General features: G+C 39.3%; 1 protein-coding gene across 2 annotated transcripts; it reads right to left on the bottom strand.

The window, feature by feature from the left end:
- Positions 1 to 548: 548 nt before the first annotated feature.
- tmem248 (transmembrane protein 248) lies at positions 549 to 17082 on the bottom strand. Of its 2 annotated transcripts, none has more exons than XM_063485503.1 (7): positions 16760 to 17082; positions 15148 to 15306; positions 14111 to 14399; positions 10611 to 10761; positions 9343 to 9526; positions 7745 to 7926; positions 549 to 5477 (listed from the first exon to the last, which is right to left on the bottom strand). In XM_063485503.1, the coding sequence occupies exons 1-7, from the start codon at positions 16760 to 16762 to the stop codon at positions 5423 to 5425; spliced, it is 1023 nt and encodes a 340-aa protein (XP_063341573.1). In that variant the 5' UTR covers positions 16763 to 17082; the 3' UTR covers positions 549 to 5422. The 2 variants fall into 2 exon arrangements, with proteins under 2 accessions (XP_063341573.1, XP_063341574.1); XM_063485504.1 differs by having other exon boundaries at positions 7783 to 7926.
- Positions 17083 to 17948: the final 866 nt, after the last annotated feature.

Here is a 17948-nt window from a genome sequence, read left to right as displayed (position 1 = left end):
GGACACCGGCACTCAAGGCCTGGAGTTGCCCATCCCCGCTTTACATGAATGAACCATTGAAACGAAATGATTGGCTGAACTTCAGCTCTGCTTTAAATATTCTTGGAGCTTCACCTTCATCCTGAGTTGTCCATTCAGGGGATTGCTTGGCAATTTGGGTCTCGAGGGCTAGTTTGGCATTTCTTCATCTCCAGCGGTCAGGCCCTACTTGGTAATTCTGCCTTGCCGCCATCTGCCCTTTAAGTCACACGGATAATGTGAAGAACTTTTGGAAAAACTGATGCCATGTACTTTATCGTAATGCTAAAGTGTCTTGACTACAGAGTACTCACATGACGCCATGGAAATACGTTGAGATAACATCATCAGTACCATCCTTATTTCATGCAGAGAGAGCTAGAGCTTAAAGATCTTAATATTTCTCTGACCTCTTATTTTAGGTAGAGCCAAATTAGTTTATTTTCCCTGGCAGATCATTAATCTCCCTAATCTAAATTAATAAATGCTGTGGTGTTGGGGATAAAGGGAGAGTCAGAGACAAAGAGCAGTTGAACTTCAGAGACAGTTTATTTAAACTTGAATTCATTTACAGCAGTTCCACTGGGGAGGAAAAGGGTCTGAATGACATCCTAGCCACATTAAAACCTATGGTCCTATCTACTGTATGTACAGGGAGGAGGATGCAGCTCGACAGTGCAGAAGGCACAGAGTTGGCTTAATATTTGCCTGTAAGCGCTGCTAACATGACAAAAAGGATGACAGAGAGGAGGAAGGGCACCTTTTATTGGAGTCATGTCATAGCAAAAAACACACAACACTGGTATGGTAGACTGAAACTGCCGACAGCACAGATAAAACAAATTAAAATGAATGTAGGTGTTGTTTAGTTAAATGTGCTGATTTGTTTAAATTTTGTATTCTTTGAATTAATTTCACTCTTTTTTGCTTTTCCATTTATATTATTTGTATTTTTTATTTGTCACCCGTTTCATAATTTACTTTTTTTATTTTTAGCCATTTTTGCTTTAATATACATCTGAAGGAGTCATACATTGTGTGTTACTAGGTAAACTTTCTGCACAAACAGCTCCCTCCAATCAGGCAGCATCTAGATGTGACAAAGGCGTGGAAACTGGTCGGCAAAGGAATGGCAACCGTCCAGTCGCTAGGGAAAAATTTGCATTCCCTGACTGGTTGGCAAGTGGTTGCTGGCAATCGGGAGGTACAATCGATTGCAAACTCCACTGAAAACCTTTCAATTGCTTTAGTTGCCTTACCGCTGCAACCTGTTGTGGTTGGTAAGAAACCCAGCAGTAAGGTGGCAAGTTTGCATCTTCCCTCTAAGATATGGGCAACTGTGGCAATCTATTAGGGTCCAAAGCAATCGCAAGGTTTGTAATGCAGCACCGTATAAGTCTTTGCAACCAATTTCATCTCAAATTTCCTTGTTTTTTTTCTCAGCAAACTGCATGACTAAGACCTTCCATCGCTGAGCTTTGTTGTTGTTTTTTGGCAGTTTCAGTCCTCCATACACAGCGACATGGTGCAACTTAAGGTGAATATGGCGCAACTGTTTTCACGTCATTAGTGATATAGTGGAGTAATTTGAAAACTACAACAGCAAGCATCTGCTCCTTTAAAATCCTTTAAATGTACACTTCACAATAGTTAAGATTTGCTTTAGTTTTTCCTGTGCGATTTACAATATGTGATAGATGAAGCAAAGACAATGTTAAGGCATTTTTTGCAGTCAGAGATGCAAATTTAACCCAAGGGAGGGAAGTGAAAATCGCACAGAAAAGGATATGAAGCCGGTAAATGCAAGTGATACGTGTTAAGACAGCTTCATTCACAACTTCAAGTTCCTTTAAATCAATCCCGGCTACCCATCCATACCCAAACAGACCAATAAGAGCTGCCAGATCTTCCAAAAGAAGAAAACAAAAACAAACAAACAAAACAAAAGCAGGTGGGAACACAATAGATGGATGAGAGAATGCAACAGATCCATGCTCATCATCTGAACAATAGAATTAGGAAGACTTTTTCTAGCATCATTTTCTGTGTGTATGTTTAGGGGGGTATCGTAACCATTACAACCAAAATCAGTCATTCACTGACATACACACGAAAAACGCAAATGTTAAGTACAGCGTTTCATACAACAACATGACGGGAAAACCTTACACTATGAAAACCAATCAAAACAACACAATTCAAGTAAAGCCTCCCAAACTGAAAAAAAAATTATATATTTATATAACATATTTTGAATCACTTGGAATTCTTGCATCTCAGATTTAGATTACGCTGCTTATAAAAACAGTACATTCAACAGGTACATCAATTATGGAGCAAAAATATAGCAGAGGTAAGTTAAATGTATCGGTAATTGCTATTGAAAAGGAAACAAAATACGTAATTACAAACAGGCAATCTTTACTTCTATTCTGTTAAGACTGTAAGAAGGTTTTTACTCAGTTCTCTGGACACAGACCAATGCAATAAACCAGCAGAAATACAGCACTGTCTTTTTGTTTTTGCAGATCTAATATGTGAGCTGTGCTGCTCTCAGAGAGAAACGCAAACAAACAGCAACAACAGATTGAAAGTTTTGCAGGTGGAAGTCGGGGGAGGTGGCTTGTTTTGTCTCTGCGACGGAATCCTTTTCAAAAATCAGACGCTCGGAACGAGATTTCAGAGAATTGCAGTCTGCAGCTACACTTCATCCAAAACTCACTCTCATGCATTCACACACAAAATGAGTCTTTGCACAGTTTCATGTCATTCAAAATAATACAAATGTTAGTTTAATAATTAATATATAATAAATGGATAAATATGATAATGGTATTCCCACTGCTGCTCAAAGGTTTGTCCTTGTTTTTTGAAAGAAAAGTACATTCGTATTTAATTCATATTTATATTTGTTACAATTAAAAAAAAAAAATGGTGAGAAATGTTGCAATAGTCCCTCTGTTCTGATGGTATAAAGTATTCTCAAATGAAAGTATATCCTGGTAAAACGACGAGTGTTTGTTATACATTCATGACCACACTGAGTTTTGGATCTAAAGAAGCAACATATTTGGCTAGTCGAGTGCTTTGGATGCCTCCTTAAAAAAAAACAATTTTATTCTGAAACTCAGTGTTCCTGTTTTAAGAACTTTCCTGTGGCAATAGGCCACAAACATTGGTGTTTACTACTCCCTTCAGAGACCAGCAGCACCTCACTTACAAAAACACATTGAATGAAACTGCCTATTCAGGGTTTCTCAAACTCTGATGTACTCATCAGTGAACCAACCCCTCCTACTTCTTTCTCTTCTGCTTGGAGGCATTTTAAGTTGTCCTCTAGGGGGAGTAGTGCACACCGTTGTATGAAAGAGGGGTCAGCGACCTTCGTTAACCACTGGCTGCCAGAGAAAAATGTGTATTCTTTTATTGGTTAGCAAATGATCGCCTGAGGCTGCCTGTCATTAGGTGAAACTGGACCAAGGTATACAGTGCTACACCAAAAACTACCTTGCGATTACTGGTTGCAAGCAGAGTCAAAGAATGGCCTGTAGTTTGCATGGAGAACAACAACATGTCTGTAAACACTTGCCAACTAACTGCCAAATGGTAGTGAAACCAAACAGTGTGATGCAAACTGAAAATGGAAACAGTCCACCGTCAAAATAAAAGCTGCACCTTGTGATATCTGACTATTTCATGTAAGCTATAGCAGACCAAAGCGATCTGCCAGGTTCTGGTGCAGCACTCCTTTGCGATCATCAGCCAGCAGCTTCCTGAAACCACTTGCCAACCAGTCGGAGTACACATATTTTCAGGTTCTATGACTCTGCGACTGATGCCTTACATATAATGGAAACATCAAACTTCTACCATGATAAACTTGCATTTGCTAATATATGGAGTCCCAGGAGCACAGGAGTAATGGTTGCTGAAATTGGGCCTCTGAACACCTACATAGATGTATTAAAAACGATAAGTTATTTATAACCAAAGGATTCACTAAATGATTTACAGTATTTTTTATCATTTCACATTATATTAGACGAAAACTTTTCTTTAAAACAAACAAGGATGCTTATTGTAAACATCTGAGCAGCAGCATAATAATCATATTTATTTTTACATAGAGTCCAATTAGTTTATTTACATAAAAAGAAATAATCACAGGAAATAATAACAAAATGTGCAAGACATCCAAAGGTGCACTATCTATGAAAACACTTGAACATGTGCAACTCATATAATTTATCATTTCGAAAAGGTGAAGTAACTAAAGTGTCTAATATAAAGTAACTCAAGGGTCACCTGACATTTACAATAACAGGACAAAGAGCACAAGCTTGATTTCAAACCGCAGGCTCATCATACCAGTACAAATAAAATGTGATATTTGGCTGTGGAAGAAAGGGGCGGAGAGTTAATGTGGGGAAAGGGACAAAAGTGATGACCCACGCCTATTTTCAAGCAAGCAAGTCCACCGTAGGTAAGGCAAGATCAATTGTTCTGTATCTCCTGGGTGTGACAGAGAGGACTGGATCAAACATCAAAACTGCTGCACAGTGACTGGCAGCAAATTAAATTCAAGAGGCAGGTGAGTGAAGAAGCAACTGACAGAGGAAAGCATAAGGCCAAAAAACGAAGAAGAAGAAAAGAATATGTGACAAATTTCAACAACAAACAACAGGAAGTTCTGGTAATTCTTTAACTGCTAATCAAAAGCAGTTCGTAAAAGGAAGATGTGAAATTCTTAAATCACTTAAATGTCACTTAGATGTCTGAATGGACTTTAAAGAACCCGATTCTAACTAGAATTTTAATTAAACCATCAAATTTGGTGCAGAGAAAAGTGCTACTTTATTCCATTCCTCGCTTAAGCTGCTATGGTGAGCACACGCTGAGGATTTAATCATTATTTACCTGCTTTTCTGTTTCCTTAAACATGTTCCAAGTAATTAAACATCACGCTTTGTTATCAGGGTGACAAAACCACTTTGCTTACAGTTGACCTTAAGATATCTAAACATTTACCACTTTGATAAAACACTTCTGTCTCTCATGCTTGATAAGGTGAGACCTAATCACCACCAGAAAAAAGAAGTAGCTCTTGGATGTGGCCTTCTGCTTTGTTTCTGTACTGCATGTTTGGACATGGCACTGGGGGGCTCAGGCAAAAACAAAAGAAAAAACAAAAAGGGAAAAAAAAAACCAAAGACTTCCTAGAAATATTTACACCACAGATACAGGCACTTGTATATCTTTGGTTGGAGAAACCCAACATTGCAAGAGTAATGCATTCACAGAGCTTTTGTGTCCCTTATTGTATTTCCAGGGTCCACTAGGCAACTGGTAAGTCGTGTTTTTGTTTTTTTAATTAATTTCTTCTCTTTCTTTAATTTTGTCCATGTTACAGGTAAGTCCTGCCATTCTCTGATGTCTTTTTAACCCTCTGACAACGCCACCTGCAACAAAAGAAATGGAATTCAGTTTCAGTAATTACAGAAATTTATGATACCAAAATCTGGTGATGTAGCAAAGAGCGGTGAAATTGTGACAGAAGAAGACAAGAGTCTTGTTTACTTGTCTGTTTACACACAGACGCATTTTGCAAGCATTTAACCCCCCACCCCCCATCCCTCTTTTTTTTCTTCCAGCTGATCACTCAGAGCTGACGCACTTTACTGATGTTTATTTGGGAAACACGACTGGACTTTATCAGCTATTGGTGACTGTTCCAGTGCATCACCTGTTGTTTTCTGCTGCAATATTTTGAGTGATTTGTGCTATTTTATTTTGAAAATTTACATCTCAGCATCCTTAAGAAAGTGGTACACAGACAGTATCCAATTCTCATCATATCTGTCTCGGGATGCAACTATCCATCGTTTTTTTCCCAGTTCTGATATGATACAGATACTCTGGCTTCTTTATCTGTTGATACAGAGAACAGACATGATGCCAGAGTGAAATTAAGTTAACAAATCAAATTAGTAAGCTGGACTTCCTGCTACTCAGAGTGAGTATGAACCTTTCCTTTATGTATAAGGCAACATTAGGTTCCACTTTCACATTGCTTTCCAAACAATAGAAGCTAAATTATTGCTAGCAAATACAATTGAGAAGATAATTTCACTTAACAGGAAGTCATTAGTAAAATAATGACAAAAGGATCACGACAAATAACATGAACTATTTCTGCTACTCAACTCTACTTTTTTGTTCTAGTCTCACTTCCAACATGTGAAATAGAAGCGATGACATATAGGGGAACTAACAATATTAATAACAACAACAACAACAGTAAATAAATTGATAGAAAATGCTTAAGATCCCATGAGTGCAGTAAAGCTTCCCAGCAATTGTTATAGAAAACATAAGCAGTGGGGAAAGTGAGCAAGAGAAGCAAACAGGACAAGCTCTGTGTTAAACCACTGGACCACCAAGAAAAACAAAAACAAAAAAAAACTGCAAACATGGCGCTGCATTTGTGAAATCCTTTCAAACTGCTGTTTGTTTGCTGTTGTCTTCCCACCAGCAATGAAGGGAAAATAAACAGAGCAAGACTGAACTGAACAGCTTTGCCCGCAGGTCAGCACCCTGTCACAGATCAAGCTTTGTAAGTGCAAAACGAGACAGGTGCGCAATCAAAATATCAGGTCCCTATGCGTGGCCACCAAATACTGCAGTGCGGAGAGGTAGCAGTGGATAGTTGATGTTAAGCACCAGTGTAATGGTTATCACTGGTTTAAACCCAAGCTGGGGCTACACCCCGTGCCTGTGTGGGGTTCCTCCAGCTTCCTCCCACAGGCCAAAGACATGGATCTCAAATTATCTGGTGAATCGTCAGTAGATGAGAGGTTGAATAGAACCTTGTATGCTGCATGTATAGTTATGAATGTGTGGTTAAATGTGGCTTGTAGTCTCTGGAATCTGAGTGTTTGACATTTATGTGCCTCACAAATTTCAGCTCCAACAATCTAACCCGGAGACAATGCTTCATAAGCTTAAACACACATATTATATCTCCTTGTGTTTGTTACGTTAGAGACATCAAAGAGTCCATCTGTTTGCTTGCTGGTGGTCTCCAGTTTAGAACGAAACACACAGACCAATGAATATGTGGGAAACTGCCAGTTACTGGACTGGTAGTTTGGGTGTAACCAAGGCAGAGTCATGCAGAGGTAAACACACCAAGAAGACAGACATACTGCACTGTTTGTTTTGCTCCTCCCTTCAATATTTCAAACTAAGAGTCCCAACATGAGCTCTTAGATAAAGAAATCTGCAGCTGTTGCCCCACCTTCCTTATCCAAGCAAACAAAAAAAAACAAAACAGCTATGTTAAAATACTTTCTCTCTCAACTGGTGTGAACTTGCTATGTGTATAGGGAAAACGAACTGTGCTACATGCAACGAACAATAAGGTCAAGAAGGACGAACTCCCTTCACCTCTGGAAGTGAGATGCAACTACTTCATATACCAGGCACAGTCAAGGATCATTACAATGATGTTCACCCAGACTTTTACACCAAATCTTACAGCATTCGGACGTCTTTATTATGCTATCAAGGGAAGCTTAAATATTCTTTGATTTGGTTTGGAGTTTGTAAGGAGTTCATGTGCCAAAACAAACAAACAAAAAGCAGAAATAGCAGGAAATCAGCAGAGTCATTGATTGGAGCGAGTCTTTGACCGATCACTGGTCAGTTGATACTTGACTGAAACTACCTGTTGAAGTCATATAGCACTGCTGGTGTCTGTTGTACCTTCTCAGGACAGAAGTCAGGGTTGGTTTGTCGCACTTTGCCAGGCCGCCCCTTTATGACTGCATAGCAGAACATAGTGATGACCATGACAAACAGGAAGTAGCTAGTGTGCATCAGGTGAAGGTTGATGAGGGAACGGTCGTCCTAGTAAGACAAGCGTTAAAAGACACAGTTTAATGTCACAGAGTAACTTCAGGTTGTATTTCAAGCAGAAGGCTACAAGCTTGATTTCTTTATTACTCACTGGACAAGTTACCTGTAGTTTTTGGTGAAGGTGGTACACTAAAAAAATATAATTCTTATAATAGTTACCGCATGCATGTGGGTTTTCTCATAACAGCTGCAGCTCCATGTTAAACAGTTCAGCCATTTCTCGTTAGAATAGGTCTTAACATGTCTGCAGTTATCAGGTGTATTCTTCAGCTGCTGCTCATACTTACTGTGCTGCCTGCGTCAATACCTCAGACAACAGTATGTGATTTTCCTCTGAACTCCACTTTGCGCCTCCTCCTCAAAATGCATCATCAAAAATTCCTCAAAATCACAAACGCGTTCCCTCATTGTTCAATCTTGCCTTTCCATTACTGTAAGTACCTAATGAAGGTTCAGGTGAAACTTAAAAACTCACACTGACACAAGGTATTCATGGTTAACTGATGCGTCGTCTCTACAGGTGGGTAGTTTATATTGCTCTCCTTAGGCGACAGAAACATTAATTATGCGAGATGACGGTACAACTTAATGGCCCGCTCTTTTTACATAGCATAATTAAAGCAGAGCCATTATAATCATGTCCAAATCTGTATTTTTATTCATGCACTCTGTCAGAACAGCTTCAGATTCAGAGTTCAAGATCATCCTTCTTTATCTTAAACTGGGCCTTGGTGCAACACTTCAGTTAATCCTCAGTCTGAAACGACGTATTTAAGATCTCTTCCTCCTGCTCTTTAACCCCAACTTTCTTTGATTGGCTGCCCTTTATAAACAAAAGTTTTGAACCGCCGGGAGGGACTAATGTGCAAAACACTGATGTGAAAGAGTGTTTATAGCAGTCTGAGGCCTGAGCTTTTGGTTCACATGGATTACTTACACGTACGATAACCTGATTAATCTGAAACTCTGGCGGTATGTAACGTGAGCCTCCAACACTGTACCAGTACATATATTGGGGAAAAGCATATTAGGCCCACTCTAATGATAATTTAATTCCAGCCTTGCTGGTACATTTGCAGCTCAAATGCAGCTCACTGTTCCTGGAACAACCTACGCCCATCAGTACAGATCTAAATGCCTTTAGGAATAAACTACGGGTTTAGGAACATTTACCCCTAAATGATCTCTCTGTGTTACAATGGGTTAAAAAAAAATACTATCGACAAAGTATACTATTCTTATTGTCAGTCATCCTACTTGTTTAAATCATGGGGAAATTACACTAAAAGGATGTATATCACAGAAACTTCATGTCAATTTATTTTTTACTTTTACGTATTTAAATAAAATGAGACATAAAGAACTACTGTTGAAATTCAAAAACTGTGAGGAGGTGTGGTGACTCACATCTGGAACAATCACGGTAAGTTTTGGGTTGAGTGCGTGGTACACTTTGCCAATGGCTCCTTTGTAACACCAGAAGGGGTTGTAGTCCTGACTGTACTTGGTATCTGAGTCGCGGACTGTGGTGAACACCTTGTACCAAGATGTGGCATTGGTGTACGTCTCTGGCACGCAGTGTGGTGGCTGCCTGCAAACAAAAACACAGGGGCTTCTGTTAACTGGTGCAGTGGAACGGTTCGCACCATATTATAGCAGAAAAACGTACAGATGTTGTTGCTGTTCATCTGCTCTGTATATTTTCTTATGTTTATTTGTGTCAAACAGCCTTATTATGAAAAATTGCTTATTTGGGTGACAACAGATTATCCATCCTGACAGGAAGAAAAAAAAATGCGACACACAGATGCCACAGCTGCTGACAGGGGGAAAAAGCACAAGAGCAGACATATCAAGAGGTTTTGATCAATTTAAAATAATAATTATAGTAATAAATAAGTAAAGTAAAAATTGTGGATAACAATTTCTTAATGTATAATTTCACATTATGCAGTTTACAACTGGGCCACCAGAGGGCTCTAAAGCAGTATCCAAGGCAACTGATCCAATTAAACAAAATGACTGTCTGCAAATAATGGTAAAGTACTGCTACTACACTAATAAATGGCATAGTTCAGTAAAACATAACAAATGAAGCTTAATTTGTCTGATGGAGCCTCGCTCGCACTGCCAGTTCACACTCTACACTTTAGCAGCACTGCTTTGGCTATCTTTAGTTTTACAAAGTGACAAGTCATCCTATCACTGATCTCAAGTACTGCTGATGTCCAGGCCCGTGTTTCATCATATTTGCAACATGCAAGGTAATGCAACTTGCACCTTGAGTACCTCTTGCTTATCTTGACAGATTCAACTAATCAAAATGAGCGGCATATGTGTGTTCCTTGCATGGGCACGCAAAAGCCCTGCAAAAACATTTGAGTCACTCATTTGCAAAATGTAACGCTGTAGTAACAAAGTACTTGCAAATCACTTTAACTGCAGAGCTACAAAAGGAAGCTGCACATTACTGCACAGTTTGTGGTTTCTCAAATGGTTCAAAATAACAAACAACAACAAAAAATGCATGTTTCTGTAAAACAAGGCAACACAGACTTATTGCCTTTACTGAATGATAAACTCCTCAAAGCTGCATTTCATTTAGCCTGCATCAGAAAGCTCAAGACTAATTTAGTGCGCTTGTTCCCTTGAGTTATGGAGGCAGTCCAACTCACACTGTGACTGGGAAGATATTGCTGGCCGCTGTGATGGTCATGCAAGTGCTGAACACCACCTGCTCGCAGTGACCGTGCAGAACACAGTCGTCCGAGTTCCAGGATACGGGCAGAGTAAACGTGATGTTTATTTCTTCATGAGCTTCTCGGCCTACAGGCAAAACAAAGACAATGAGAGCAGCAGAGATTGTTTTAAACTTTTCATGACAAGATGTCACCAACTCATTTCTTTCACATTTTAATCACAATGTAATGTTTTTAAGGCAGCCTCGTGTTGCATTTCAATGACCCCAGGATCAAGCTAAAAACCTCTGAGCTCTAAAGCGAATATCAGAGGTATGAACAGTCCAAACAGTATGAATGCAACTCCTGCAGCAGGAGGCTCATACCAAGCTACCCCCCTGATAACTAATGACAGGCTGATTTTGTAGGCTTATGCAATATTTTTCAAACTGCAAAGGAGATTAGAGGATTATCAGTCAAACTGAGTGAACTCCTGGGTGTGACTTAGGACTGACGTGTTCATCCAGATGGAGGAGACAATAGAGAAAACAAAAGGAATTCTCACAAAGTCCAAAAACTGTTCTGCTAGGCAACTTGTGCTTTATACAACTCTAGTTTAAACAGATGAGAAACTTTGATGTACAATAATAAAAATAAGCATTTATACTAAAAAAAAATAACCTGTCATAGAACTAATATGCAGCACTTGCATTTGATTTTTCTCTCCGAGTAATACATTTGTTGCCATTCAAATTCAAGATAATGCTACCTGTTCCTGACTAACAGCTCAGCCAGTCACAACACCGGCACATTAAAATAAAAGACAAACTAGGGCCTCTTTATGAAATTTAATTTACAAAATAAGGCTGCAGGATATAATTTTAAACACGAATCAAGGTGAGACAGTACAGTTCAGATGAGTATATTTTGATGTTCTGTTACATAATCAGTTTCATTCAGAAAGTCATGCCAGCGTTTGGATCTCTGCCCTCAAGAAAGACTCAAGCAAACCCCACCCTCCACTGACTTTCCAGTCCAACAAGAAATAATAGCATAAAGTCTGAGAAAGTTACTCCAACCAGCTGTATGCATGACAATAATAGTTCATCATTATCCATTAACATCGACAATAACAATAATTTTTGGTTTGTGTAAACAGGAACTAAATTGCTTTCTTTGAATAGAGAATTGCAGATGACTACCTGGTTTTTAAGGGTTAATTTGGATCTAAAATGACACATTCAACACAAAAGTCAATGACGCAAAGTGACTGAGGCAACAGGAACCTGCAACCAGAAACCTGCCCTTAAAAGGAGAGCATGGGTCACTCCGAACAGACACAGCGATGATCGTGCCACTAAACTTGAATCACAGAGTTATTTATTTTAAATGCAAAATTGATCTTACTGACAATTCAGCAGACGTCTTCTTTGACAATTTCCACCACCATTCGTCTGTTTCACTCCAGACCTGGCAGGTACACACACGTACACTGCTGCTTACCCAAATAAGTTCAGTGCTGAGTGTGATGTAGTTTGGATGAGCAGCTCTTATAATTTGGGTAAAAACTGTTATTTGTTGCCAATGTTTTACCTACGCTGTCAGAAGACACATACAGGCATGTTTGCTTGACTCTCTTTATTAGAATACTGATTAACATTAATGCATTCCCCAGCCTCTTACAGTTGGACATGTACAAAGTACATTTTCGGTTTTTTATCATCATTTGCTTTGGTTTCCTGTGATAAATGACTTAATTCACTCATATAATTAGGACAATCAAAATGCAAGGAAGCCACAAGCCACAATCTGCCCTTTTTCAACAATCACAATCACGAACACACTCCCTCTTACACACTAATAATAGCCGTTTCCTGATAGCTGTCCTTGTTTAAAAGCAGCGCATTCTGACTGCATGTGACATTCTGTAAACTGCAGCCATTTCCAAATAACCAGGCTTACACTCTCTCCAAACAAGCGCTGCATTAAAGTAATATAAAAAAAATCATTTGACTAAAAACTTTGCCTCTAAGTAATAAAAAATAAAAAAATTGGACTTCATGTGGACATAGTAAATCCTGAACTTTGAAAGTTGGCTACATTAAGCAGAGTCTGTTAGCCAGAAATCTGCCAAGTGTAATGTTTCACACATTTTTTTTTAACATGCCTTCCTCATTCCAACATGCAGCACCTCAGAAACGAAGCAACAAGAAAACACACATGGTCTTTCAGTGTGTATGAGCACTTTAGACAAAAAGGAAAAGTTCACTAACGCACACTCAGATAGGCCCGCAAACACATTCAGAAGCTTCACAGCTTTTAGGAATTCACGTTTCACTTTGACAGGTGGACACCGGGATCAGCTTAACGTTACACAACACCTCTGCTGTTTGCTCACCATGTTGAAGTAAAGTCACAGCGCAGAGAGGTAAAGTAAAAAGCCCAACAGAAGATGCGTCTGACATCAGCAAAAGGCTTCACGCAGCCACAACGCAAAAACTCTCCACACTATAGAGAACACACGTTTCTCCCATGATAATTAAAGAAAAGCACCTGTTGCATAGCACGAGCAATGAGTGTAGAATTCATCCGAGTTTCCAAACTTGCCTTTCCATGAAAGAGTTCAGAGCAAATGCGGAATTCCTAATTTGTTAGATACAAAGATATCCTCTGCTAAGCAATGTCTGAAAGGCCTGATCACCACCTGTTACATCAAGACTCCTGCACCATTTTAAACAATCGAAACAAATGCTTTTTAATACCTGAAAATTAAGAAATAAGAGCAAATAACACTGATAATAATGTATTATATTTTTGCCTTTTATAGACAAGACACACTACTGCTTGGTATACAGCTAACTGTAAAATCATCCCAACAGCACAGTATTTAAGGCTCGCCTTTACATGAAATTAAAGCGAATCTCTGAACTTTTGGATGCTGGCCAAACTAAACAAGGAAGTTGAAGATGTATGGTACACTGACAGCCGTTTGAGCCACAGCTGACTTAGCTGTATCCTATTGATTTTAGATAAAAGGGTATGCTTTTTAACCAGTCTTAAAATACCTTGTGCACATTTAATACCTCTTACAAATTTAGGGGAAATATAGAGGCAATTAAGAACTTGACCGATTTTGATTTCAACCTTTAAACGACCCCTAAAAACCAACATATTGTTGTGAAACATTGTTTTTAGGCTACTCTACATCTGTATGAGCTGGCATGTATTAGGAGTACATCTACCACCTGCAGTGGCAAGTAACAATCTTTCTTCTTCCTTAATCGAAGCTACAAGGCAATTAGACACTGTATGACAACAACACGTGGCATTTTGGAAATACTTCTGGCTATGCAACCTTCATGTATATTAACTGGAATCGTGTGAAAACAGGTTTTTTTTTTTACTGATGTAGATAAACAGGGAAGTAGTTTATCCTACTTTACAAGTCAAACTGACTACAGAGCAATCAAAGCTAGCAAAGAAATATGAGAATCTACCTGAGAGGCCTACTTGCTGCCCCAGCACCGTGGCATACAGGTGGGTGATATTGCGAGAATACCCTCCAAATGGACGCTGAGGGTCCAGCGTGAGGGTGATGGGGACTGAGATGTTAATGGGCCCCGAGTCCTCCAGCAGTAGGGGAACCTGAGTGCTGGAACGAGCCTGGCCGCTAGTCACCACCATGCTCTCCGGCGTGGTTGACTCGTTCAGGCCGTGCTTTATCGTTTCATTCTCTGACACGCAAAAGTCCAGCTCATTGAAGCGCAACAGAAAGGTGTTCCAGTCCTGTGTAAAAAACAGTGAACATGTTTTTAACTGCCAGACATGACAACATGCTGCCATTATTTTGAAATACCATGCACAGAAATTCATGTACAATGTTGCTGTTACTGTATGCATTTGTAGACAATATTTAACCTATGTGCAATATTTAGTTTGGTTACAATGCATCCAAGTGTTTAACTAGAACAACCTTTTCATTTGCATATGCCTCCTGTTCAGATTTACATGCTGCACACTGTGCAGAGAATATGTATAGTATATCATAACTTGTTCCCTCTGCATGCCGAGAGCTAGGGCAGAGCTAGTTGCTTAGTGCAGATTGTTTGATTGTCAGCTTTATCATCCAAAAGCTACCTGATCAAACTTCATAAATCCTGACTGAGAGATGGTGCATGACCAAAAGAAGAATCCATGAAATTTCTGTGCAGGTCCAAATCATTTTCTTTTGAACTGGGCTTGGCAGAGCACCATGTGCTCCAAATGCCCCTTAAATCTGACTCACATCAGAGCCAGGTGAAAAGGGGTCAGATACATATATACCCCACTTTATCCTACAAGAAAGCTGTTTTCAGTCTTACAACCTGTAGTGCAGTTGAAGCATGGTTTTAATAACAAAAAAAATGCATCCTTTAGTCATAAAGCAGGCAATAAAGATCACCACCTGACATTCAGCATTAGTAGTGATCACACTTTACCGTTTTAGGACCACATAATTTCATCTACTTCAAAAAACTGCACGGGTGTGCCTTACCTCGGTCAACTCTGGAGACTTGATCTCTTTAATCTTGAAGAAATAACCAATGGTCAGGAAGGCGATGGCCACTGCACTTACACTGATCATAAAAATGACCAGAGGTGGACGGTTGTTGATGTAGCTTCTCAGGTTCTCTATAGGATTTAACAAGTACACCTGCACACAGACAAACACAGATTAGCTAATATTTAAGTATGAGAGAGAGTGTGACTTGCTTTGCATCGAGGTTTGCGCTAAGAGACAAACTTAACTTAAATGACTGATACAAGGCATATGAGCATACGTGTCACTCACGATGACAAAGTGGTGCATTAAATGCTTTAAACACAGCATTAGCAGTGATCACAGTTTCAAATCAGCTGCTAATACAGAGGTGTAAAAATGAAGAAAGAAAAAAAAGTTTGCTTTTGAGTCCAGTTTAAGATCGTGCACAGACTAAACAGCAACAAATATGCTGGGCTGACACTTAAATCTACCTTTAACCTTTAAAAATTATGCTTCAGAGTTACTCTGCACCATACAATTACATTGTCTGAAATTTAAGCAAATGAGGCCATTTCTGGCAGACAGTTCGCCACCAGAGTCATCACTAGTGACGCATTATAGGCAAACCACATTTAGATGATCTGTCTTGCCAGCACAGGGAAGCGAATACTTATGGTAATGGTTTATTGTGTATTTTGTTGTACAACTGTGCATCATCATATATCATCAGCATGAAATAACACTATAATAAATGTATTCAGCATTGTAGCTGGTCAAGCCTCACTGATACAGTTCTTCATATTCTGATAATAAACTGAGACAGCATTAATGTTGTTAAATGACACCGCAGTCAAATCAGACTGGTATACACAAATTGGCCACAGGTTCTTCAAAAATGGCACTCAACTGGTTCAGCAAGTTGCTTTGGCTGTGGAATTATTTAAACAGGACATTTATCAGCAGCGCTACCTTTAAAAAAATCTTCTCACTCAATCAAATAAAACTTTGAAAATTGCACTGATGCTTTGGAACAGAATATATATCTAATAAAATGCAAATTATTTTACACTTGCAAAGCCAGTCAGATGGAACTATGCAGGCAATAAACTCACGGCCTTTGACATGATGTTTACCACGATGGGGAACTAAGATAAACTGTTGGCTCAAATAATTACAGCACCTCTACATCATTCAAGGATCCCCGTGTGAGCTTTTTATGCATGTTTACTGAACTCATTGCCCTGTACCGAGTGTGCAGTACAGTAAGCAAGGACATTTCCGCGTATTTGCTGGAGCCATGTGACTTTATCTTTCTCTAAAGTTGTCAAAACATCCAACTGTATACTGAAAGATTTCAAAGAATTAATGCAAAATGTTGATGCAACAGAACTGGGACGATAGTGTGAACATCTAATTCTACAATTAACGCCCTACCAGAAGAAACCGTCGATATTATGACAGGAAATCGTTTAAAACTGCAGACGTGCGTTAATTCAGCTCTGTGTTTAAACGACAGGCAGGTGACAAGCTCTCAGTAACATACTACGACTCGGGTCGCTAGCTACCTCGACAAAGTGACAGAGCTGGCTAAATTAGATGAAAAGCACGCACAAGCTGTCCTTACCATTTTTCCCGTGTGTTCCTCTGACGGATGCTAGCTGGAAGGTTCGTTTCGGGCCACAATAACAAGGCAGCTAGCTCTCTGCGAAGCTAGCCTGTGCTGCTAGCTTACTCGCTTTCCCGAAGCTAGTCCCTGTTGAATATCCCGCGGAACAGCAAAAATCGGTGTTCGCTTGAGACAGCCGGGCTTTCAGCACACCAAACACCGTGTGTACTGCTTCCCATTCTTTGCTCTATAGCTCACTGCTGCACTAATGAGAAGTATTTTTTCTCGTACAGCCTGGAACAACGTCAATGTCTCCGGGTCCTCCCTCTGCCGACATATCGTCCGCGCCCCCGCACTGCGTAGTAAAAACGTCGCACCGCACCGCCGCAGTCGCGTTATTTTCATAGAACCTGCGCCTGAAAATAGACGTCAGGACGTCGGTGATGCACAGGCTTACGTAATTTACGTAGAGTACAAGCGATTCAGCACAAATTATTAGAGCTTTGTTGCAGCGTTAAGGTACCATAGGAAACGAAAGGTTTGAAAGGGAACGTCAGACGTTTTCGTTTTTCTTCTTTCTTTTGTCATGTTTCCAAATGTCCCATTGTAAAGGGTTGAAAAGTCGTAAAAAACGGATCCGTTATTTATGTTATGTATTTACGAAAACCAAATAATAAACCATCAAGAAATTAGCTTGTTCCAACTCAGGCATCTAAGGTACACTTTTAGTAAGATATTTTAATTGCCGTCTGCTATGCTAGTATTGGTACAACCAATACTCCAAAGTCTGAAAAAGTTAATATTAATATTGTTTAAGAAATTTAACTTAACTTATATTACCCTCAAAATCGACCTTGCCCTACTTTTCAATAGACACACATTTTGCTTTGTTCTTTTAAAAAAAAGAAAAAAGAAGAAGTTTTCAGCACTTATTTTCAAATCTTTGCTCAAATACACTATTGTGGGCTAATAAAAACATTTAAATGTTACGGTAACAGGGCTAAAATTAGAGTAACGGGGTTGCACAAGATAACAGGTTGAATGGATATATTTCTTTTTAGATGTAGAGTCATGACATGTAACAAATAAATACTCAGAAAAGCAGAAATGTTTTATTTTTGTTGTTTTTTTTTTATGTTTGGAATGTTTGATTTAAGCTGGGAAGCCTCCAAGCCCTCCCCCCACGCTACGCTGAAAAGGATAAACA

This window comes from Pelmatolapia mariae, linkage group LG10_11, assembly GCF_036321145.2.
Source record: "Pelmatolapia mariae isolate MD_Pm_ZW linkage group LG10_11, Pm_UMD_F_2, whole genome shotgun sequence".
In the NCBI taxonomy this organism is placed as follows: Eukaryota; Metazoa; Chordata; class Actinopteri; order Cichliformes; family Cichlidae; genus Pelmatolapia; species Pelmatolapia mariae.
Note: the sequence above shows the minus strand (reverse complement) of the source record. Positions and strands in the feature narration are given on the sequence as shown.